The sequence below is a fragment of the Monodon monoceros genome, unplaced genomic scaffold (genome assembly GCF_005190385.1).
Source record: "Monodon monoceros isolate NGI ecotype Baffin Bay Population unplaced genomic scaffold, NGI_Narwhal_1 Super_Scaffold_3, whole genome shotgun sequence".
Taxonomy (NCBI): Eukaryota; Metazoa; Chordata; class Mammalia; order Artiodactyla; family Monodontidae; genus Monodon; species Monodon monoceros.
In genome coordinates, this window is record NW_021703780.1 from 10,969,860 (window position 1) to 10,995,159 (window position 25,300).

A 25,300-nucleotide genomic window follows, 5' to 3' on the forward strand; every position below is an offset into this window, starting at 1 on the left:
ATTCACAGGGCTCGTTACCGGGTTACATGACATAATTCACAAAAAATACTTAGCAGTGGCCCTGGCACTGTGAGCCACTAATTACAATGATGACGGTTCTTTGATCCAACATACCTTCACTTAGTACTTATTTACTGGGCCACTGTTCAACTGTTAACATTGACTGATTAAAATATATAGACTTGGGGTCCAGTGAAATTCACTCACACCTAAGTCTCTGTACTTCCACCTCTTCTTGCCTGGTTAAGGGGATTCTAAGATACAAAGACGGGGAAAAACAGATTCATTTTGACCCTTTTCAACATGCTCTAAGTTTACATTTCAGCACATTAACAAATCCAGCTGGGACTCTACCAGAGATAGCAACAGAAATGAAAGGACTTACAAAATCCCTCAAAACATCAGGTTCCCTTTTCCAGCAACAAAGATCGGTCACCCTAAAGTAAAGATCTCACCTCTTCCTTTTCTTGACAAACCTCCTAGGGGTCACATCAGGGGATGAGACTCCAGTCCCAGGCGCATACACTCATGGAGATTGCTGCTCAGGCCACTGACCCCAAAGGACTGCACTACCATCCACAGAGCAACGTGAAACTTCCAGGGGAAAATTGTTTCTTATGATGTAAAAGTATACTATGTCCCTGAAACAATCGAATGCAATAGAAACATCTGGCTTGCTAAACTGACTTCCCTTCTAGATTCAAAATTAAAACAAAGTACACTTACATTTTCCAGAAACTTTGTTATCTTCTCTGCACCATTCAGTGCCATTACTTTTATTTTAAAGGTTAAGAGAATTTCCACAGCTACAAAAACTAGTATCTTACAGGATCCACTTATAACTTTATCCCAAACCCTGCAAAATAAAGATATAATCAAATTACGAGTTTGAAGTTTATGTTTATCTAAACAGCTCAAATTTCAAAATTAAATCAAGTTACATTTTAAGTACCGTCGTCCCTCAGTATCCCCAGGGAATTGGTTCCAGGACTCACTTGCTGTGGATACCAAGATCCGTGGAGGCTCAAGTCCCTTGTGTAAAATGAGGTGGTACAGTCAGCCTTCTATATCTGCAGATTCCACATCCAAGGATTCAACCAACCACAAATTATAAACACAGCACAGGATCAGCTGAATCCGCAGATGCGCATCTGCGGATACAGAGGGCTGAGTTCATGAGCTTCAGAGAAGAGCTATGAAGAAATCATCATCAAGGAAAACAACACAGATCAGCCATTTGAAATCTATTTCAGACACAATCAGCAGTGGAAGGAACCATGGCTAGAAAGTATCAATATTTGCTCTGCTAGGAATTGACCAGTATGCCAATTCCCTAATGTTTCAAAACTGACATTTTCGGGCAGGAAAGTCCTAAACCAAAGCTTAGATTTTACTAACATTTTGTAATGTTAATATAATCATTACATGGTAAGGAACAACAAAAGCAGCAAATGAAATGATAAATTCAATTTCATTTTCCAGTGGTTTAAATTCATTAAGGAGCCAGTTACTGAATATACTCTAAAATAACTATTCTGATAACTCCTATAAACTCTTACAGTTGGTATAATTCTATACATGCCAAATGCATTGTCTTGTAATGTCCTCTGTACATTTACCTTTCTCCTCAACTGCAAAGCTGGGGATGGGGTGATCCAGGACACCGAAATACCCGTAACACGTCTGAAGTTGATGGAAGAGCTGAGTTTGAGTCTCAAGTCTCTCACTGCCTTCAGCTACTTCAGAAATACACATTTTCTCTAGGACCTGCTCCATTTCTGGAAAAGCCCACATGTACTCCTAGAGACTATTTCACACGGGAATACTGAACAGCATCAAACACATTGAGGGCCTTCAATTTCTCTAACCGTATGTTGTAACATTTTTAATATTTATATTAATATGAGATATTTCTAATGTTTCTAACTTTATATATAATAAGCAGAATCGTGTGTTGTTATGTTAGCTGCTGGAGAAGTCAGCATCAAATTATTGTATTGTTCTAAAGCAAATTCATATTCCAAGATGATCACGTTAAAAAAAAAAAAAAAAAAGAACGCAGGATTTTTCTGCCTCTGAGCCTGCAGTCCGTATTTGAAAGAAATACTTGCCTCTGTAAGCTGGATTCAGGCAAGCAGCCGGCGAAGCATCTCTTGAACCAGAGATCATAGGGCAGTTTGGACACTGCAGAGCTCGTCTTCAGATGACGCAGCAGTCGGCTATCTTCCAGGTTCAAGTATTGCTCAAAAGCCTTTGGCTAATGATTAAACAGGAAGAGATTACTCAGTTCCTGTGACATAATGTTACCTGATCTTACAGCCTGTGATGAAAAAGTGTACATGCTGAACGCAGGAAATGCTAGAAGACAAAGCTTCAGGCTCATTTAAGTCACTGGTGAGACAGCAGTTTCCCAGGTCAGAACTAACCAGAGGAACCAAGCGTCCAGGACTAAGGGGTTTCCTGGGACAGTCCCAGGCTAAAAGGAACCGTTAGTCACCCTAGTTAGTCCCAATTGTGCTAGCCAGATTCGACAACCTAAGACAAAAGCCCAAACCAAAATTCAGTTGCTCTGGGGAGCTAAGAAAGGCCCGCGTTCCGGCTGCTCTAGGGCAGCAGGTTATACGTTCAGGGAAAGGACAAGGGTTAAGACCAAAGAAACAGAGCGGGACTAAAGCGGGGACAGGGAACTAGGAAGAATGGAGATGAAAAGGCCCAGCAGTCACTGATGCCACCTACGCTGACCCACGTGGAGCACACTCTGCACTTGGCAGCTACAACAGGGGTAGCTCTGTCCCCAGCAAGATGTGCACAAGAATTCCGGAGAGGTACAGGAATAACACAGGGGGACAATGCTCCAGGGTTCCGTCTGGCAGCCCCTCCCATGTAAGGTTACACAGCAGCCAACACTAGAAGACTGGGATGGGAGCTAACAAAGCTGGCTCCCAGACGGGTCTGCTGTATTTACAGGGTTCTCTGGCAAAGCACGGATCCTAAGGTCAAACCCTCAAGTCTGTACTCTCTATCCAGAAGGGCACAACCAGATCCCATATCACCTGGCCAAATGCAATTTTTTTTTTTTTTAATATCTGCACCACTGTACTTCTGCCGAAGAGGCGATTCATAACCTTTACGATGTCCACCGTAGCCAGACACTGCTACATATATAGGGAAGGGAGTAAAAAGCAAGATAGCTTTATCACAGTGTGTTATAGTTAGCTCTTTGCAGCTCTCTCAACCAGGCTGGAAGCTCCTTGAAGGCAGAGATGCTATGATGGGAATAAGCAGAGACGATAGGCACATCCAGGTGGGAATCCTAACCCATATACTTAAGAAGCCAGAAAGAGTTTCCCAGGACAGCTGACGTTTGAGCTGGCCCACGAAGAAGGGATGGGACTTGGCCAGGCAAAGAGGGCCACGCATTGATATCTGGTCCAGCTTAAAGGATAAATATCCCTAAATAAAGAGAGCTTCTAAAAAAGGAAAATGCCAAAACCTCTATAGGAAAAAATGCACATGGCTCTAACCCATATGAAAAGATGCTCAACCTGGCTATAATAAAAGAAATGCAACCTGAAACTATAGTAAGTAAGGTATCCTTTCTCACCGTTCATGCTGGCAAGAACACATACCAGGTTGGCGAGGCTATAGGGAAACTGGCATTCTCATCTGTTGATCACGAGTATGCAAAAGGGTATGAGCTCTACAAAGAGGAATTTGAAAAAAACCTAGCTGAGTAACACATGCCTTTACCCCTTGATCTAGGTCCATTCATTTCTAGGAAATCTATCCCCCATATATACTGGCAAATATACAAAAGGATACATGCACAAAGCTATTCACCTGTTATAACAGCAAGAGACTGGAAACATCTCAATTAGCCAACAATAGAGGATGGGTTGAATAAACTAGGATGGAGTGGTATGCAGCTGTGAAAAGGAATAAGGAACGTCTCTATATACTGCTCATGGCATAATCCCCAGCATATATTAGGTTAAAAAAAATAATAAAGCAGGGTGAAGAAAAACGTGTATCAGATGCTACTGCTAAATCTAAGAGGGTGAATATAAATACATATCCACGTGTGCTTTTTTTTTCTTTTTAGTGGAAGATGACATTTATACTACCTGAAATTTTTAGGACACAGCAAATGGTAGAAATGGTAGATGTGATGATTTTATTTATATTTTACTGTAAAACATTTAGGTTATTTCCAATATTTCCATGACTCTCATATACTTACTTTTAAGGAAATAAAGCATACCTCAACAGAAGGCAAAACCTGGTAAGAGATTTAACCACCTTGAGAGGAATTTATATTAAACTTAAGAAGAGGCTGCTAATAGTGTTTATTAAAAGAAAAAAACCCTCTCTTTAGGACAGCTTTTAAAAATTATATCAATGGCAAGGAAAGAAAACTCACTCACTTTAATGACTAAACACAGTTAAGACTGAGATGGCTTAAAGGCAGGCTTATCTGAAGAGAACAACAGAGACCTTCCATGTCACACCACTGAAGCTGGCCTCTACTCTCCTTGGTAATCGGAGGCCTCATCAAAGAGAATTTCCAAAAGCTTGTATGGAGAGGAAAGCTGTGATGTAATCCTATAAATCAGAACACTACAACATAAAGGCATCATCACCAGAAATATTCTTTTCTTTGGATGTCAAAAGCCCATCACTGTCTATCATGTGCACATTTCCCCAGGATTATGAAACAACCTATGCTCTGTGATAACAAATTTGGTAAAACCACAAAAATCTGAAAAGATGGCAGACAAGATTATAGAAACTAACAAAAAGCTAGGCAGAAGAGATCTAGTATACAACAATAAAAAATTTTAAGCTGGACTAAACAAGGTTTAACTAAAGACAACTTTTTTTAAAACTTGACTTTAAAAGTTTAAGTCACACACACAAAAAAAGTTTAAGTCACTTGATGGCTAAATCAAATAGCAACACAAAGGAAATTTAGCTTTTCTTATACATTCTGAACCTTAAAAAAAAATTTGCAACTATAAAAAAACTATGTGCTAGGCACTATAATGTACATGTGAAAATAAACCCCCTTTTCTGAAGATGGGGAAATTAAGGTTCAGGGGACATAGGGACATTAAGTATCTTGCCGATTCTAAAATGCATTTCTTTAACAACAACAAAAAAAAAGCTCAAGGCATTTTTGAAAAAGAACAATAAGAGGGAAATTTCCCTACCAGCTATGAAAATATGCTAGGAAGTTAAGGTAAGTCATATGGTACCAGCCAGGAAACAAATACCTTGATAAAAAAAAAAAAAAAAAAAAAAAGGAGTCCAGAAAGAGATAAATATATATAGAAACCTAGTACATGATAAAGAGGGCATTACAAATCTGTGAAGAAAAGAATGAACTGACCAACAGCGTAAGTGGTAGTTCTACTGCTTATTAACTGTGTGGCCTTGGACAAGTTACTTAACTGCTCTGTGCTTCAGTTTCCTCATCTGTAAAAACAGATGTGTTAAGATGAAATAATTCATCAGCAAAGCAAATTTAGTCTGGGTTGGCATGAATCACGTTCTCAAACCGTTGACCAGTGTGAGGAGGAAGAGGGCGGTGGGGTGCTGGCTGAAGCTGTGCTGCAGTTATAGCCACAAAAGAAACAGTCACGTCTGCGTCTGATGCCAGTCGCAAAGGTAAGCCCTTCACCAATTAAAGAACTAAATTTTAAAATATTCAAATATTTTTAAAAGTTAGAAGCTTTTTAAAAACTTGTTTTTAAATCTCGGGATTAGAAAGGGCTTCCTAACTGCGATACAAAACAGCAAAAGAAATACTGATAAATCCAATGGTATCAAACCTTTACATCTTTACACAACAGGGAGAAATATTTTCAGAGAAAATATTTAACTTACTTAACAAAGGATAAATATCCAGCACATAGCAATAATTCTTACCAAAAAAAAAAAAAAAGGAAAGATGGAAACGAAATAGAAAGGTAGACAAATATGATGACCAATAAACATACCCAAAGCTGCTTAACTTCACTCAAAAATGAGGCAATGGAAATTAAAATGGGCTACGATTTCACTATCAGATTGGTAAAATGTTAAGAGAGTGATACTATCAAGTATTGGCAATGGGGTGGAAAACAGGAAATCTCATAAACTGTTGGGGGAAGCAAAACTGGTACAACTTCTGGGTAAGTAACCTGGTAGTTAACAAATTTAAGTATGTCTCTTGCAATTGAGCATCTGTTGTATAGGTAACCCACCCTAGAGACACACACACACATACACACATGGGAACACATCACGTACACAGAGTGGGACTGTCAGCATGGAGCCTTTACATTAAATTAGGGCAAATTCTTAACAGAAAATACTATGAGAACTTTTTAAAGTGGTTTTAAATGAGCGACTCTCAATCCTAGCCTCATTTCAGAATCACTTGGAGTTTTAAAAAAGTAGAATTCTGGGGCCTCACCCCCCTGAAGATTCTGATTTCATTGGTTTGGTCATTTTTAAGAGCTCACAGGTGGTACTAATAGGAAGTCAGGGCTGAAAACTACCTATGTGTATTGACATGGAAAAGCTCCCAGACATTAATTTTTAAAAAGAATTGTAGGGCCGTATGAACAGTATAATACTTACATTAAAAAAAAATTATATATATATGTTATATACATATACACACACACGTGTTCATGGGAATGCACTCCCAACCCCATCCATTCCAATGCACATAAAATAGTCTAGACAAATACACACCAAGCTGATGACAATGCCCACGTCTTAGAAAGTGGGGGAGGGGAGGCGCTGGTGCAGGTCTGTGACAACACTGGATTCACTTGGATTACTTAATACTTCGAGAATGTATCTGTTACTTATGTTATTAAAAATAATGACTTTTTAAACGAACTATCAAAATGCTACTGCATTTACTCCAATAATAAGAAAAGCGAATCACAGTATGATTCGCACCTCTTGATTTAATTAGGCAGCTAACATTTCATTTCCATATGCTCCAATGCCATGCTTTTATTTATTGAAATTAAGTGAATTACATTTCAAAATTCTAAAATCAAATTTTACTTAATGCAAGTACATAAAAAACACTCCTGTTCAGTGCCCTGGGAAACGGAGGGCCGAAGAGTCTCGCCGACCACCCTAACGGACACAGCAGGGATGGATCTCCAGGGCTCGGCTGACCTGTGCCCCGCACCTGACCCTGCGTCCTGTACACGGTTACTGCTTTCAACAGAATGTCCAAGTGAAACAATTCAATGACTTAAGAGAAAAGACTCGTTTTTATAAAATGAGGGAAAACACTGGGCAAAGGACCCCTGGCTTGTGCTGATGACATAAGCGCTGGTCTCCAGATTCCCAAGTCAGAGTGTACAGACCACCAGCTGTCTTCCTCACAGAGTCCCGACTCTAATGTGAGATCACAGTGTGCCCGGCTAAAACGAACCGACCACATTTCCCAGGCTCCACTGCAAACTGGGGCGGCCTGGTGACACAGTCCTGCCCGCCAATAGTCACGCAGAAGGCAAGTCTGTTTAAGGGGGCCAGGCTGGCCTGGCTTGTCACTTCTCCTCCTTTACTTTCGTCTTTGCTTTTCCCTTCCTGCCTAGAACAGGGACGTCATGGCTGTCACTCCAGCATCTGTCATGGGATCACGAGAGGAAGGATCACACCTAAGAAGGCTAGTACAGGAGGACACGAGCCTGGGTCCCTGGCCATACAATGGCTGTGGCACCAGCCCTGGGCTGCCTCGCCTCCAGACTTCTGCTTACGTGAGAGAAGACAAAGCCTCTGTTACTTGGGCTTCCCATTCTACACAGCCAAACTTAAACCTTAGTACAGACGGGTAATTCTAGCCAAAGTCAGGGGATTCTGGATCAGGATAAGGAATACCATAGAGTGGGGGGTGGGCCAGCTACAGCCTGCAGAGGCCAAATCCGGCCACAACCATGCTTTTACGTATTTTGTGTGACAACAGCAGAGCTGTGTGCTTGCAACAGAGACATACACACCCAGCCCCCCAAGCTGGAAACATTTACCATCTGGCCTTTTACAGAAGGTATCTGCTGATTCCCACCACAGAGGGTCCACGCATAATGGTAGCAGCACCAGGAGGTAAAGGCCATTTCCTGAGGACCCCCATTACCATTGCTCACGCCCACCCCAAAATAGCCATAACAGCATCCCTCACCAGCTGGGGTAGAAAATCCCGGTACTTGTTATTCAGTTGGTTCACAAAGCATCGGGTGAGCCAGTAACAGTCAATGCTATCTTCCACCATCTCTTCCATGGCTTTAGCAATGGCAAGAAATACTTCATCTTCTGGCTCCTGCAAGATTAATAATAACTCTCAAGAGGGAGGTAGAAGAGAGAAATACAGAATTCTTTAATAATAATGAAGCCTTGCTCCCTAGATTCTGAAGGACCTGCAATAAATCAAAGTGGGACCGAAAGCGCACAGTCCCTCACTAACAAGATGACCAAGGGGACATGAGGATGAGTAACCAGAGGAATCTGAGTCAGCGCTGCTTCTGAACACTCAGCTTTCAAGCTGAACATTCAGAGATTTTTCAGCTTCTAACATTAAGGTCAAAGAGTCAACACAAACCCTGAGCAAGGGCTGACTCTACACCCCAGAGTATTCTCTGCACTGGAGAATTCCTTTCAAACAGAAGTGATAAACAGCAAACAACTGGAGACCTCTGTCAGTAATTTGCAAACATTAAATGACCCCAAAAGGACTAATAAGCATTTTATTTCAAAGCATTCAGACATAGCTTTAAATTTTTGTTCTATCTTTAAGCACCTAAAAAGCTAAAAATGACCCTAGAATCGGAATTTTAGGACTCAGAAGAATGGCATTTCTCAAACCCTGTGTCAATACTCAGAGCATGAAAACAAACCCTCAAGTAAGTTTCGAAAGAAATCTCATAAAAACTGGAATCCACTTGAAAAATCTGTTTTCTAACACCATATCTTACACCAAAAGCTTTACATTTTCATCTAGGATTTAACAGCTGAAGGGTTTTAAACATTGAAAAGAAACTAAAAAGCTTCCTTCTACTCCCCTAAGAAGTCCCAACTTAAAACCAAAATACCTATTTTAACAGAAGTATTGCATTTTAGGCCTCCTATCCACTGATGAACATTCTACAAAATGTCAAGAACAGCAGAAAGTCTCCTTTCGTGGACTCCCACCCGGCCCTGGCGCTGTGCTGGGTGCTCCTGAACCTGGCATCTCAACGTTGCTCCCAGTTACTCTGAGACACAGCCAAGAGGACCAGCGCCCTCCAGCTGAAGTCAGCTTCTATGTGCCCGGCCCTGTGCCGAGCACTGTCACACAAGTCTCATTAAAAGATAAGGAAAATACAGCCTCTAGGGCTTGGTGACCAAGGAGGCTTGAGCCCAGAACAAAACTTGGACAGCACGTCAGCCTGAGGCCACGGTACAGGTGCCTGGACCTCAAGCCTGGAAAGCTGAACAGGGATGAGGTGGAAACGATAACCTACCATCTAGATCTCTTGAGCTAATGGATAATCTAACCTAACTTCATATACAGTTTAGGAACCTGTGTAGTACCACCAGCTAACTGCATTCTGCCGATGGGAAATAAAATTTAAAGTTTGAGGGTTCCAACTATTTTCAGGAATGTTCTCTCTTGATAAACTTCATCAGAGTGGACGACCTAAGATTTGCCCATGGGACCCAAAGCAGCCTCAAAAAGAAAGAACAAGTCGAAGTCCAAACTGCTGTGCCAGCCCACTGCAATCTTCAACAGCCACCAAAAAAATTACAGAACAGCAGTTTGTAGGCAAATCCCTCTTCCGAACAACTCACCCTGTTTTAGCCAAAAGTTAAAATGCTTAGAGTGAACTGCAAGTTGCATTAAAATAGCCAAAGCCCAAGAGCTATAGTCATTACTTTGCCTGCCCTCCTCCACTCCCCCTCTCTTCCCTTTATAAACAATAAGCAGTCCAAGAAACTAGAGCGAGCGGTTTGTCAAAGGTGAAATCTATAAAGCAGGCTGGAGCCTGTGGGCCTGAGGCCAAGGAGGGGTCAGGGCCCAGGAGGCAGCCAGTGACTACAAGGCCTGTGCGGCCTGCAGGCCAGGGCCAGAGAGGTGGCCGGCCGTGTTGGTCACAGACAGAGGAACGAGCAAAGAAATAAATACAAATAAGAAGAGGCTTCCATCAGCCTCACTGTCACTGCCAGAGAAGGACGTTGCAAATATAAAAAGGGTGAGGGCTAAAATGAACTTGTGATATTAGAAAGGAATTGGCACTTCTGACATTAACTCAGGGTCTTCAATATAGAAATAAATAGATATATAAACATATAGGTGTGTGTAGATTTCCTAGCTGTCTGCTGAGAGGGCCTAGAGGCAATGACACACCAGGGACAATGAATATACCTAGCACCCTGTTCTTGGTTTCTAACTATAATACTCCAAAAAAAAAAAAAAAAAGCCTGATTCCAAGCCTGGGGTAGGGAAAGTACAAAATGAGCCTGGAATATCTTTTTGTGCCAGAAAGTAAGAAAGTGCTCAAAATGATGGGAACTTGTCAAAAAGACACAGAAGTCACAAGGCTTCCCTGGTGGCGCAGTGGTTGAGAGTCCGCCTGCCGATGCAGGGGACACGGGTTCGTGCCCCGGTCCGGGAAGATCCCACATGCCGCGGAGCGGCTGGGCCCGTGAGCCGTGGCCGCTGAGCCTGCGCGTCCGGGGCCTGTGCTCCGCAACGGGAGAGGCCACAACAGTGGGAGGCCCGCGTACCACAAAATAATAAAAAATAAAAAAAATAAAAGGCACAGAAGTCAGCTTGAAGAGGCTCCCGCTGGCTAAATATGGGACAATTTTAACATCAAAATAATGGTAGTAATGAATTATAGGCCATTGAATAAAAGAGGAATCTATAAATTCATACTGATATACATAAATGAGGGAGAAGGGAAAACTCTTCCTTACAGAAAAGTCAACGAATAAATTCAGAAGGAATGAAGGAGTTAGAAGATCACCATTTGGCAATCAACAGTAAAAATTGTTTCAGGCCAGAGTCAGTGGATTGATAATTACACAGTCTCAAAGTACCTCCCCACAAGTTACTTATTAATTACAAAGGGAAAACAGCAACCTTACCTTGAAAAAACCTGGCAGACACCACCTTAACCAAGTGATCAAAGTTAGCAGCAAGAGCAATAAGTATCGTATTTCTGTGGAATTCCTGCCAGAAACGCATAACTAGATTTTAATCATGAGGAAACACACAAACCCAAATTGAGAAATGTTCTACTGGCCAGTACTCTTCAAAACTGTCAAGGTCATGAAAGAGCAAGACGGAGGGACTGTTCCAGATTAAAGGCAACTAAGACATGGTAAACATAATGCATGATCCCAGATTGGATGCCGGACCAGAAAAGGGACATTGGTGGGACAGTCAGCAAAATTTCAATAACACCTATAGATTATAGTATTGTATCACTGCTAATTCTCTGGTTTTGATAAGTAACCAGAGTATAATTAAGATGTAACATTTGAGGATGCTAGGTGAAGGTATATGGGAACACTTAACTCTTTATGCAACTTTTTTCTACTATCTTAAAATGAAGAATTAAAACAAAAAAAAATTTTTTAATCGTCAACAAATGGTAAAACTAGTAGTTGAAAGTTTGATAAGTTCTGAACCATAACTTTTATTGTTTAGATAAAGGGCATTATTGGGACAATTGGTCAGACGGGAATGGAGTCTGAAGATTAGATGTTAATACTGTATCAATGTCAGCTCCTTGGTGTTGATGACAGAACTATGGTCGCCTAGGGGAGTGTTCCCATCTTTGGCAAGTATACACCGCGGGAATCTGAAGGAATGGGATGCCGCGTCTACGTCTCATTCTCAACTGGTTTGGAAGAAAAATATGTATACATATATAGGAAAAGTGAGAAAGCAAACATAGTAAAATGTTAATGACTAGGGAACCGAGATACGAGGATATATGGGATTTCTTGATAGTATTCTTGCAACTTTTCTATAACTTTGAAATTACTTCAAAACAAAATTTTAAAACATTAGGGAGATTGGGTCAAAACGTACAGGGCTATGAATGTCTGGGAAAGATGTGTTGCTTCTATTCTACAAAGAGCCATGGAAAGTTTCTAAGGTGAAACATAATGCAAACAAAGGCTGGCAGACGGAGCAGGTCTAAAGCTGAACCAAGGGTCAAACAAAAGCACCACTGACCAGTGCAAAGGAGGGGTTTCGAGGCAACTTCCCAGACTCTAGCCGATGCATGTAGAGATAGACTTCAACCTGAGGTGTGGCATCACTGATAAAGCGAATGACTTCCAGGGCGTGAAGGACATCAGAGTACTGCTCCTTGCGATACATCATCACCTGGGCATGGGACTCATGGTGTGGAGGCAAGATGCCTATAGAGACCCGGGGCGGGGGGGGGGGGGGACAAAAAAAGAGGGCAAAATACTGAGGCACCAATCCAAATTCCTCTTCTATGGAAGAGAATCCTGTGCAAAGCTGCCTACCACAATTAGACTAGAACTCACAAATATTTAGTTGCCGTATAGATTATCTTTTAGAAATTCACACTATAAATCAAATTTTAAATACTATCAATATTCGAATGGCAATTATATCATTGATATTAAAGAGAAATGAAACGACATCATAAAGGCTTTGAATAAATGTGCCACATAAATTCAAGATAAATCACACCAATTACAATAATGATTTAATTCAAGTTTACGGCTGTCAGCCTTGGGCCACCCTTAGCTGCTAAAGGCCTATCTCCAGTTGCTGTGCTTGGCCCCTAATATGGAATTGTTCCCATCCCCCAACCTCCACAATTCATATGTTGAAGCCCTAACCCCCAATGTGACTATATTTGGCAACAGGGCCTTTAGGAGGTAATTAAGGTTAAAAGAAGTCATAAGGTGGGGCCCTAATCCAACAGGGCTAGTGCCCTTGTAAGAAAAGGAAGAGCCACCAGAGCTGGTGTGGTTTCTTTCTCTGCCGTGTGAGGACACAGCAAACCCGGAGGTGATGCTTCACCAGGAACAAAATCAGCCAGCACCTTGATCTTGGACTTCCCAGCCTCCAGAACTGTGAGGATATAAATTGTTATTTAAGCCACCCAGTCTGTGGTATTTTGTTAAGGGAGCTGTAGCTGACAACACAGCCCCCTTCATCTTAGAACCACCACCAAGTGGTCAAATCCTTTTCTTCCCCAACAACTAAAACTTGCTCAAAGTCCTAAAGTCTCTTCAGAAGGAAAAAAAACCTCTAATTTTCACTACCAAAGTGACCTTATATTACATTTCAATGCCATTTTATGCTCATTAATATATTTAAACATGATGTCTTCTCATTAGACTTTGGGCCAAGAACCACATTTTTTAAAATACAAACAAATGGCATGGAGAAAACACACTGGAAAGAGCACTGGATGGGCCTTCAGTCAACTAGTCCCAGAGGTGTTAACACCAAGATGCTCACAAATGTCTCTCCGGGGACTTGTCTCCTTATCTTCCAAAGGCAGGAAATGGGATGGGTAAGCATTTCACCAGATGTTCTCTGCAGAACATGAGCCCCAAGGGTCTTCATGAGAAAAAGGGTACCAGAGTCATAATAGATTTGGGAAGTGGTGACAATGAAATTAAGGCTTTAAGTTTTGCTATAAAGAAAAACATCTTGCTTTATTTCCCCCAGCCTCATTAAACTTCATGAAACTGTACCGTAGCCCAAGCTCCAGAGTCAAAGTTCCTGGGTCTGAAGTCTAGCTCTACAGTTAACCGGCAGGGTTAATCAAGCAACTTACTTGATCAAGCAACTTACTTGATCTTCCTATGCCTTAGCTTCTCCATCTGAAGAATGGGAAGAATGATACCCATCTCACACAACTCTAATGCTGACTCAACAAAGTAACATACATAAAACACTAAAAGTACATGGCACATACTAAGCTAGTGTAAGTGTTATTAGCTAGTACACTTGACTATGGATCTCTCTTTGGTGCAAACTACCACAGATCCAGTATTCTAAAGAACATTCTGGGAAACGTAACTTGGATGAGCTCAGAAGACTAACACGGTGGGAGGTTAACGTTGGAAACAAACTCCCAATATAGTGTGGCAGCTCTAAATCTCGAGTGCCTTTTTAAATAAATAATTAATTAATTAATGTGCGTGGGCTTTCTCTAGTTGTGGTGAGCAGGGTCTACTCTTCATTGTGGTGGGCGGGCTTCTCATTGCAGTGGCTTCTCGTTGCAGAGCACAGGCTCTAGGCACGCGGGCTTCAGTAGCTGTGGCACACGGGCTCAGCAGTTGTGGCGCACGGGCTTAGTTGTGCTGAAGCCTGTGGGATCTTCCCAGAGCAGGGCTTGAACCCGTGTCCCCTGCCTGGGCAGGCGGATTCTTAACCACTGCGCCACCAGGGAAGTCCCTCAAGTGCCTTTAACGGCTAGAACAAGGGAGACTCACCTGATAAAGCAAGCCACGAAAAAGACAGGTGATGAACAGCCTGACAGCCCTTGGCACTCAGCTGCAAAGTACAACTGTCCATCTCATACTAACCCACTGGCATTATCAGTTAATAAGACACACAGTCTTTCTCAGCAGATATAAATATGATCGACATTCCCACCTAAAAGGCACCCCTGGAAGGCATTTACTTTGATGGGCACTGGAAACACTAATATTTTTAAAATACTCAGGGAAAAACTGAGGTCGTTTTCACACATTCTCTATATTTTAACCGCACGGTGACCTATTAGAAAAGTAAGTGTACAAAGGCTGGCAAGAGGCACAACAAAAAAGGCAAAATGCACAGTGCTTTCTAGCACGGCTTGCATTCCCTCGCTGGCTCCACCTTACATAATCAGATTCGGGACTCCAGATTTTTCCGGTCCTGAAAATATAGTACATCTTGGAAAGAAAACAAGGTCTATAAATCTAGCCTAACTTCAAATGGGCTCTACAAACCTGAGCTCAAATCCTAGCTCTGCCCCTCACAGGCTATAAGGCCTCAGGCAAGTTATTTCGCTTCAGTCCTTTTTCCCCATCGGTAAAATTGCAATATTGATACCTGCCTCACAAGGGAATTCTAGGATTATCCTAACTTTTGTTTTTTTTTAAAGAAAGAAAAGGAGGGTAGTAATGGATGGGTATTTTCTACATCAGCAGGCTCAGCAATAATAGAAAAAAAAAATCCTTAGCTCAAAAGGCATACTGCCAGTCACTTGGGGCACCTAATACACGTTTTCTTCCACAGAAACTGAGCGAGACTGTTTTTCCTTCTCCTTCAGCCACTCTTCACTGTAAGTTATTCATTTGCACTTCTAGGAAGTAAAAACTCTTCAATTCCTTTTTTTTTTTATTCTGACAGCACTCCTTAGGAAGTTATACCTCTACAGCTGGGAGTCACAGACTAACAAATCAAGAGCTAAACCCTAGGAGTTAATTTAGCTCAATATCCTCATTTTACAGATGAAAGAAAAAAAAGGAAAAAAAAAAAAGAGGCCTACTGGCATCTTCTGGAAGGTTACTAAGCTGACAGTAAAGCCCAGACCAGTTCGCCTTTCTCCCGGCCCAATGTTCTTCCCACACCTTGTCTCAGGAAGGTGCGCCACTGTCTCTTCTAATGTCACCTGACACTCAAGAGTGACACGCAGTGGACCGCCTCTGAAGGTCACCTCCTTCCAGGCTTCCAAAGTGAGTGGTGATTCAGGCTCCCGAGGTTAGACCCAGTACCCAGTAAAAGGCCTAAAGAAATCCTTTTTCTGACTGATAAGATGCCAATGATCCCATCATTCAACATTTTTGAAGATAAAGCTTCCAACTCTTGGAAATCATACCTAGAAGCACCTTCCAGACCAATGCACGGTACATGGATGGGAGTGGGAACCTCTGACTAAAAGTACAAAGTTTCTCAATATCTAGAGGAAGAAAAAGAAAAAAAACACAAAACGATTAGATGCTTTTCATGCTGATCACAATAGGTAAAGATGCATTTCATGTCTGAAAACCAAAAGTATAGTAAGACATCTCTTCAGAGGCAGGCTGCTATACAATCAGCAAATCTAGGAAAGGTAACACTAGACTGACTTCCAGCCCAGGTGTTCCCACTAGCTATGTATATTTTTTTTCCCCAACTAGCTATTTAAAAACAATTAGTGTTTCATGGTGTAGGAGATGCATTTTGCATATATTACTACATTCACTATAATATCAGCAGTAGTTACTATTTATAGAACTTATTTCATTTATCCACATCGCAAGCTTGTTGGGTAGTTATTGTTTCAAAGATGGAGAAACTGAAGCTCAGAGCAGTTTGTGACTTTAAGTTTACATCGCCGGTGAGTGGCACAGTCAGCCTGCAAATCCCCCCATTCACCAGTAAGCCACATTCAACCATCTTGGGCCTCAATTTCCCTACTTGTCAAGTGAGAATTATAATACTTACAACACAGACTGCCTAGTGAGGATCAAAGATCAGGTGGGAAATGTTTTTGAAACTTTAAAACACTCTATGCATTTAAACTACTGTTTTTAACTATAGCTCGGTTTATTCTACTTTAATTAGCAATAGAACAGACCTTATTATGACTGGCTTAGAATAAAAATGTCAATATATAATGCAGTTTCAGTATTATCCATAAAAGAAAATCATGGCAAGAGTTACTACAAATTTACCCAGAAGCTATGATGACACCTCTGAAAATTGAGAAAAGAAAGTACATGGGTCTAATAAGAGAAAAAAATGTTACCGACTTCTAAAGAGGCCTTTCAAAAAGGTCTGGCTCTGACTCCGTGAAATATAAACTTGAAAAATCCTTAACTTCTCCCAAAATATGCCATTCTGCTGCCATCCTATCACTAAAAAAATACGGCAGGTAACCAATACCTCTGGCCATCTTTAAAGGTAACATTTAATTTCAGAAGACCTGGGAATGACTGAGAACCAATAAGGTAAATTTAACTTATAAAACTCACCCAGACAGTCATCTTTTAGGAGAATTTCTAATGATTTCTTTTCTTCAACTCCACGAAACCCCACTTTTTCATAATATACTGAACGGAAGTTTCTCTGGGAGTCCTCAGTCATGTTTCATTCTTGGAGAGACAGAATAGGGAGCAGAAAAAAGTGAGCCTAAAAACAAATGAAGAATTGATGAAAAACTGAATGATTTTCTCCAACTTTTCCATGAATCTGATACACTATGATAAATGGCCTGCCCTTGCACAGAACTCAGTATTAAACCTTCCCTTTTACACACCCTAACATCACCTCACCTTTGCACCTTGGCCAAAAACCAAGATATAAAACAAAAGTCCTCTGAGCTGCTGTAACAGATAGCACAAGGTTCATGCCTTAGCACTCCTATTAGGAGAGAACCTAGCACAATGGTATATTCTGCAGCCGTTACACACGTTCAAAGAAAAAAGTTACTGAAATAGGAAGACAAAAATGTCATGCAAAAAGGGATTACCAAATATACATGACGACTGTTTTAAAATTTTTTTTTAAATTAAGAGTATTCCGAAATGTTAACAATGGTTATTTTTAGGCAGGATTCCAGATGATTTTAATTTTCTTTCTTTGGCTTAGCTGTCTTTTCTAAAATGGGCATTTTGTAAAACAAAAAACTAAGTTATAAAAAGAGTAAAAAAAAAAACCAAAAAACCCACAAACCCAAGTTCCTCACTTAGTTTTCCTTTAAACACAATTCTATCATATGTAATTGTCAATTCAAAACCCACAACAGATTAAGCATTAAATTATAAACCAGAAGAGGGGCAGGAATGTAGCCGGTTGACAAGTGATATCACAGAGTTGGAGACAAAATAATGACTTAGAATCTGGCATCAGAACTCAAAAAGTTCGCTGGTCTCTCTGGTTCTTTCACAATAACCTTCAGTAGGACTGAAGGCAAGTCATCAGGAAAAGGTCAAATTAGGTCTGTGTTTTAAGAACAGAATGGATGTAATGCATTTTCCAAAAAATATACCACTGCCTGCCCCAAACGCTTAAAGCGTCGGTGCAGAGCATAACCCTCAGGTTTTAGAAATTCCGAGATGTCCCCAGGGGATAGGGGAGGGTTTAGTTCTAGACAGCCAAGGTGTTCCTTATTGACAAGATCCTCACTGAGACGATTCGGGCACAGGAAAGAACAGAATTCGTTTAGGTTGAGGAATTCTACAGGGTACTGAGCTCTTAGGACCAAACGTTTTTTAAAAGCAGGATTCCAAAGCATTAAAACACTAAATAAGGTGGGGTTTATTTAAAAGCAGCATCCAAACAGCTGCAAGGCGATTCGGTGGCTGCCGTCTAAGGACACCATCCTCTGACTGCAATTCAACAGCAAACGCGTCCTCCGGGAGGAAATAAAGTAAGTTTCCTTGCTGCCCAGCAGCGCCCACCTGACGGGAAAAGTAAACACACCCTGATCCAAGACCCCAGGTCCCACTCTCCCTATTATGCTTCACCTCTAGTAGTGGAAACCACACCCAGGTTCAGACTAAGTGCTCCGGCGAGGCAGCGGAAACCTGACCCGGCGCGCTAACCTGCCGACCGCCCAGGGCCCGCCGGGCGGAGGGAGACGGCTGAACACCCGCGCCCAGGAGATAACACCCAGCAGCCGCGGCGTCCGCCGGACGTGACGTCAGCTCCGTTCCACGGGGCGGTGCCGAGAGTGCGCGTGCGCAGAGAGCCTGCGCGGAAGCTCCACCCCCCCCCACCTCCCACGCCGTGGGGTTGCAGACTCTGCAACCCAGACCCGTGAAGTAACGGGACGCAAGTCAATCTAGCATCTCAAGCTCCCCGCCCATTTCCCGCACCCGTCTCCCTGCTCCCCCTACTCATTCCTGGTCTGGAGAACCTCGCGACTACCTTACTCCCGCTGTCCCGGGCGGTGAGTGCCCGGGATGCTCTCCCCAACCCTACCCTGGAGGTGATCGCAGACGCCAGGATGGTGCTCCTTAATCTGTCTGCGGTGGCAGACCCCTGCTTTGTTTTTATTTCCTTTTTCCTGGTATGTGGAAATAAATGACCAACCAAATGAGAAGTGTAAAGCAACTTATTGAGAATTTGCTGTACGAGAGAGTCAGCCCCACTATCACTTCTATTTGGGCAGAAACTCAAAGGCAGGCAGAGGAGGGGAAAGGTTGATAGTGGAAAAAAAGGGAAGGCTTCAGGTGTGTCCTCGTGGGAGGCTGCTGGCATGGGAAAGCTGCAGGTAGAGGAAAAGCCGGGTGTCCTATGTGATCCGTTAGCCACCTCTGGCTTTCTCTGGCTGGTCTTAAGTTGAAAAGCAGGGATACAAATTAGGGAAGCTGTAAGTTACTAATCAAGTCCAGGCCAGCTGCTACAGTAGTTATTGTTCCACTTCCTGGGTGGTTTCTACAGCTAGCAGTCAGGCTGGCTTCCTAGGCTGGTTTTTGTGGATAAGGGGTTGTTTTCCTAGGCAGGTTGTGGGTCCATTCTATTTTCATATATGGTCGACCACTGTCTGTATATTCAGCCTCTCAGTTAAAACACTATAAATTCTTTGAAAACTGAAGTTTAAAAACAAGATATACAAGCCCCAAGTTTTTAGACTAAGCAGACAAAATTACTCTTTAAAATAGATATTAAAGTTTATAAACACTTTCTCTGCTTACCTTGTCACAGACCAGCACTGGTCTCAGGGACAGCCCTCCAAGCAGCACCAGATGAGTGGGTTTTTAAACCACTTGGGTTTGCGAGGAACTGTTACCGAGCCAGGTTTAGTTTTGTCCAATGCATAGCAAGCCAAACGCTGAGACACCAAGGTTTGCAGCAAAGAGAGGGAGAACCATCTCAAATCAGCTTCCCTGAAAGAGGCTTGGGATACTTACGGGCTAAAAAAGAAGCAGGAAGATCAGAGTCATGGGAAAGGTGATTGGGAAAAGGTGTGGGAAGGTCATTCTACGCAGGTGTAACTAAGCTACAGGCCTTTGCACGTTCAAAAGATCACCAAGCAGAAACTCACGCATGCCCAGTTGGAGGGTCAGTGGTCCCATCTAGTCTTAACCAACTCAGCTCAAACTAGACACAGCTGATTCCAAGTTCCTGCAAAACAACTCGGGCAAACATCTTACTGTTACCGAACGCGAGTCCCTGTGCCCAACGCACAGCGAGCCCAGCAATACAGAAATGTCAGAGTTTGAAGCAGAGAAAGGTTTATTGCAGGGCCATGCAAGGAGACAGGTGGTTTAAAAAACCCTTTTACAGGAAAGGTGAGGGAGGGCTGTGGTTAGTTGTTGAAAACTTCTTGGTGTCCGATCCTTTGTTCTTGCAGCTGTCCATGTAGATCAGGTCACGGTCAGGTCACTATGTTCCTGTAAACCTCCATCAAAACAAATGTTATTCTCTGTTCTACAACTTTATATCTAAAGGTGTAATACTCCTAAAGGTAACAAATCCCGTAAGCAAAGTAACATCAGTACCCCTCATTTTACTTGGTCAAAGTCCTAAGGCTCAACTTTCAGTCCTCTAAGGCCCAGGTCCTAAGAAGAGGGGGTCGCTGTGTGGGCCGAGTACCCTCGCTGGGTGCACTCATCCAGCACCCGGGTGTGGGTCCTCTGGCCTTCACCCAGACTCAGCTGAACAGGCAGGTCTCAGCTGGAAGCACCTTCAGGGCCGGGTCCCCAGACTCAGCCCCGCCGTCATCACTGAGGGAGCCAGGCACCCAGCACCCAGCCAGCCCTCAGGCTCCTCAGGCCCCCCAAACAGAGTTGGGTCCCACAGACTGTGACCCAGGGTGACTGCCACCACCAGGACCACTGCGATGCTGACCGTTGGCAGAGCGGGACCACGGACAGTCACGCACTAAGGCCTTGCCCTTGCACTGATGGCTGTGCACCCGCCCCATCCCCGTTACTTTATAGCTTAGGCCACGGGCCACCTGGAGGACATGCAGCCTTAAAACGACCTTGATGAGTAAAGGCAGGTGAAATGGATTTGACCCATGGTCTCAGTACCACCTAAAGAGAAGTCAGTTCAGTGATGGGAGCAGCTTCCCTAAGAGCCCAAATGTGTACAGAGCAGACCACACAGGGGCGAAGCTCTAGAGAGACTCTTAGAAATCAACAACACCAAAGTCAGTCCAGTTACGGTGTCAGTAGGTTTGTGGTGTAACGGCTACACGGAACTTTAAAAAAGAAGTGCGTGATGGTTGAAGGCAAACACCTGTGCTTCTCTCCCCGACCCCACAAACACCATCTTTAGCTCTTCAGCACTGGGGTTCTAAGCCTTGCTTAGGCAGTGTTTCTTCACATTAGCAAGTAGAGTTTTTCAAGGTTTAGCTTTCAAGAATTCCATTTACTTCATCTAAACTTTGGACCAGTCACTAAGTTTTACAATCTTCTTTTTCTTACCTTTAAAGTAGAATAGTGGTGATGATCTCACAGAGGTATTGGAAGGATGAAGTGAGAAAATGTGTAAAGTTCTTGGCAATGCCTGGCACCTGACACAGTGAGGTTATGTGTGAATTGGCTCCTATTAGCTAAATGGTGACAGAACGTGGTTGCCTTTAACTGTCATTCACTGTGCTTTTTGATGAGCTGACACACAATATTTGGAAGCTTCTACGGGAAATAAGTCTCTTGGAGACGATTCTTAACACTGCAGCCAGAGTGACCGTTTAAAAATGTCCTTCCTCTGCTCAAACTCCTGCAATGGCTCCCCATTTCACCCAGAGTAAAAACCAGTGTCTGCATCGTCTGCCCCCTTTTACCTTATCAAATACCAGGGTCCTTCTCATGTCTGTCCTCTACGCCTGAAATGCTGTTTCCCCAGAGAACCACGTGGCCTATTCCCTCACCTCAATTTTGAACAAATGTTCCCTCCAAAGTCCTATTCCAAGCACCCTACCTAAAATGGCAAACCCATTACCTGAATCTCAACCTTCCCATACTCACCTTCACTTTTCCTTTCTTCCACAGCGCTTATCGTAATCTTAGCAGGCAATAGAATTTTGTGAAACTGAATGGAAATAAGAATTTTAAACGTCACAGGTGCCCCTTGTTTGAATGTATCCCTTGCTACCTTCACCCCTTAACGCCCTGTAACCTGACTACCCTCTGGTGGTTAATTATTCTCACTAAAATTATGGGAATAACTGCCCTGCTAGTCAACTCACTTTCAAGATTGAAAGGGACTCAAAGGTCAGCCCGTTCCAGTCAATGTGATGGGGCTGAGAGCTAGATTTCAGGGTATGAAAGCAGCACAAAGTGTTTAGGAACGGCATCACATCTTCTTAAATTCACCTGTGGTAGGACAGCAATTATCAAATACCAGTGACCTCCACCGCCCGCCCCTCTTTTTTTAAGAGATAAGGCAATGGAGACCCAGTGAGGTTATAGCTCTAAGGCAACTGTCTTCATTTTGAGCAGCAAGCAAAATTAACATAGTAAAAAAAATCCATTAAAGCGTGATTGGGGGAATATATAAATTCAGGTGACTGACATATAAAATCATACCTCCAAAACATCTGAAGAGGGACAAATCCCGGAGGCTCATTTTCTCCTTCATTTCGGTCATTTGGTGGAGAACTTGTTCAGCAGGTCTGAGTGGGCTAATCACAGGCAGACACCAGCTGCAGGCCCGCAGAGCTCCCCTTTCTGACCAGGGAGCTTCCCTTAGTGTCATAGCAGATCTGTGCTTCACCCAACCCCATCACTGTAAATATGTGAAAAATTAAGGGGAAGGGGCTCCCCTTGATTGTGATGTTTGGCTGCAGTGCATGGACCCTCTATGCCCTGCCTAAGCTGTGGAATAGAATCGAAGGATTGCATACGCTCCACTATTTTCTACTTGTAAATTTTCCCTCTAATAAAGCCTACTTTATACTTGCATCATTTGGCACTAGTGGTGTGTTTTCATGACCCTTTTTCGGGATACATGATCGTATACAGAGCTGTCCTGTTAGAGGGAGGAAATATTACTTTACCTGTCAAAACTGGTAGGATATGTATTACGTGGATGTGATTATAGCCTTCCAATACTGTCCTGGTATATGGAAACCTCTGGTCAGAGGTCAGAGGTTGCCTCGTGCACGTGGGGTCATTTAGCTAATAATGAATCCATTAGCCACTGGTAATTATTTGACCTTTGCCCTGTTTTATACTTTGCATGAATCTTTGGCCCTTTTAGTGTCAAGATGGCAGGTAAAGTCATCAAAGTTAAAATGAAAACTCCATTTCAGTTTCAGTGAAACTAGAAAAAAAAAGTAGCTGAAGAATTTCCAGAAGCAGTAGAGAGCAAGCAGGGCACATGTAGGAGAAAGTAGACAGAGACCCCAAAGCTGCAGACCTCAGAGCCAGCAAAACACATCTCCCAAAGGCATTCTTATCAGGAACAGATGTTAGAATTTGCCAAATGCTTTTTCTGCATGGAGATAATCACGTGGTTTTTCATAAGTACTTTGTTAATATGGTGAATTACACGGATTGATTTTCAAAGGTAAACAAATTGTGCATTCCTGGGATAAACATAACTTGATCATGATGTATTACCGTTTTTATATATTGTTGGATTTGATTTACTAGAACTTTGTTTATAAATTTTGCATCTATTTTCATGAGGGATGATGTTCTTTTTCTTGTAAAGTCTTTATTTGGTTTTACTGTCAGGCTAATGCTGACCTCATAGAACAAGTTGGGAAGTATTCCTTCTTCCACTTCTATTTTTTGGAAGAGTTTGTGTACAACTGGTGTTAGTTCTTCCTTGAATGTTTGGTAGGATACACTAAGGAAACCATCCGGGCCTAGAGATTTTTTTGTGAGAAGGTTTTAAGCTATGTATGCAATGTCTTTAAAAGATAGAGGGCTATGCAGGACATCTATTTCTTCTTGATTAAGCTTTGGTAGTTTAGGTCTTTCTAGAAATTTCTCCATTTCATTTAAGTTTTAAAATTTATTGCCGTAAAGTTTTCCATAATGTATCTTTATTATCCTTTTAGTGGCTGTGGGATTTGCAGTTCCATGTCCTATAGTGAGACTCTCTCACTCAATGATCTTGGTAATTTGTATCTTCTCTCTTTTTTTCCTGATCAGTCTGGCAGGTTTATCAATTTAGTTGATCTTCTCAAAGAACCAGTTTTAGGTTTTATTGATTTTTCTCTATTATTTTTCTGTTTTCTACTTCATTGATTTCCATTCTGATTTTTATTCTTACCTTTCTTCTGTTTTCTGTAGTTTAATTTGCTCTTTTTTTCTAGATTCTTAAGGTAGAAACTGCTTGGAGACTTTTTTTTATAATACGTGCATTTATTACTATAATTTCTCCCTGAGTATTACTTTAACAGCATCCCACAAATTTAAATAACTCAGTTCATAATCCTTCCTAATTCCCTTTGATTTCTTCATTGAACCATGGATTATTTAGAAGTAGGTTATTTCGTTTCCAAAGATTTGAGGAATTTTCCAGAGATCCTCCTATTTCTGATTCTTAATTTAATTCCATTGTGGTCAGATAATATACTTGTTATGACTTGAATTCTTTTAAAACTATAGGGAATTATTTAATGGTTTATCTCAGTAAATGTTCGATATACTCTTACTATGTATCTTGCTGTTGTTGGGTGGAGAATCTTATGCGTATCAATTTTTTCCCTCTGCTTGGCTTATTTCATTTAGCATAATGTCCTCTAGATTCATCCATGTTGTCACAAATAGCAGGATGAGTTGGCATCCTTGTCTTGTTCCTGATCTTAGAGGAAAAGCTTTCAGCTTTTCATTGTTGAGTATGATGTTAGCTATGAGTTTGTCTTGTACAGCCTTTACTATGTTGAGGTATATTCCTTATATACCAAATTTACTGAGAGATTTTTAATCATGAAGTGATGTTGGATTTTATCAAATGCTGTTTCTGTATCTATTGAGATGATTGTGATCTTTATGCTTTATTCTGTTAAAGTAGTATACCCATTTGTTGATTTGTGTTTTTTTTTGTTGTTTTTTTTTTGCGGTACGTGGGCCTCTCACTGTTGTGGCCTCTCCCGTTGCGGAGCACAGGCTCCGGACGTGCAGGCTTAGCGGCCATGGCTCACGGGCCCAGCCGCTCTGCGGCACGTGGGATCCTCCCGGACCGGAGCACGAACCCGTGTCCCCTGCATCGGCAGGCGGACTCTCAACCACTGCGTCACCAGGGAAGCCCCTCAAGATATTTCTTGAGCTCCCTTTTGATTCCTTCTTCCATTCGTTGTTTATCAAGGAGTGTGTTGTTTAATTTCCATATATCTGTGCATTTTTTTCAGTTTTCTTCCTCTTATTGATT

General features: G+C 42.1%; 1 protein-coding gene across 15 annotated transcripts in view; it reads right to left on the reverse strand.

Moving 5' to 3' along the window:
- Positions 1-19,787, reverse strand: part of LOC114907140 (TBC1 domain family member 7) — a 48,387-nt gene extending 28,600 nt beyond the window's left edge. For 6 of the 15 annotated variants that reach the window (XR_003796645.1, XR_003796644.1, XR_003796643.1 and 3 more), the window contains exons 1-7: positions 18,490-18,579; positions 16,996-17,115; positions 15,858-15,938; positions 12,233-12,420; positions 8,189-8,326; positions 2,112-2,257; positions 727-856 (exon numbers count right to left, since the gene is read on the reverse strand). Coding sequence is in view for 6 of the 15 variants with exons in the window: in XM_029242448.1 (XP_029098281.1) it covers positions 727-856; positions 2,112-2,257; positions 8,189-8,326; positions 12,233-12,420; positions 15,858-15,938; positions 16,996-17,107 (795 nt within the window). In the remaining 9 variants the exon portion in view is untranslated. Of the gene's footprint in view, positions 1-455; positions 642-726; positions 857-941; positions 2,258-8,188; positions 8,327-12,232; positions 12,421-15,857; positions 15,939-16,995; positions 17,153-18,489; positions 18,681-19,662 lie in introns of those variants that run through there. The other 9 variants (XR_003796641.1, XR_003796648.1, XM_029242443.1 and 6 more) reach the window with 9 other exon arrangements.
- Positions 19,788-25,300: the final 5,513 nt, after the last annotated feature.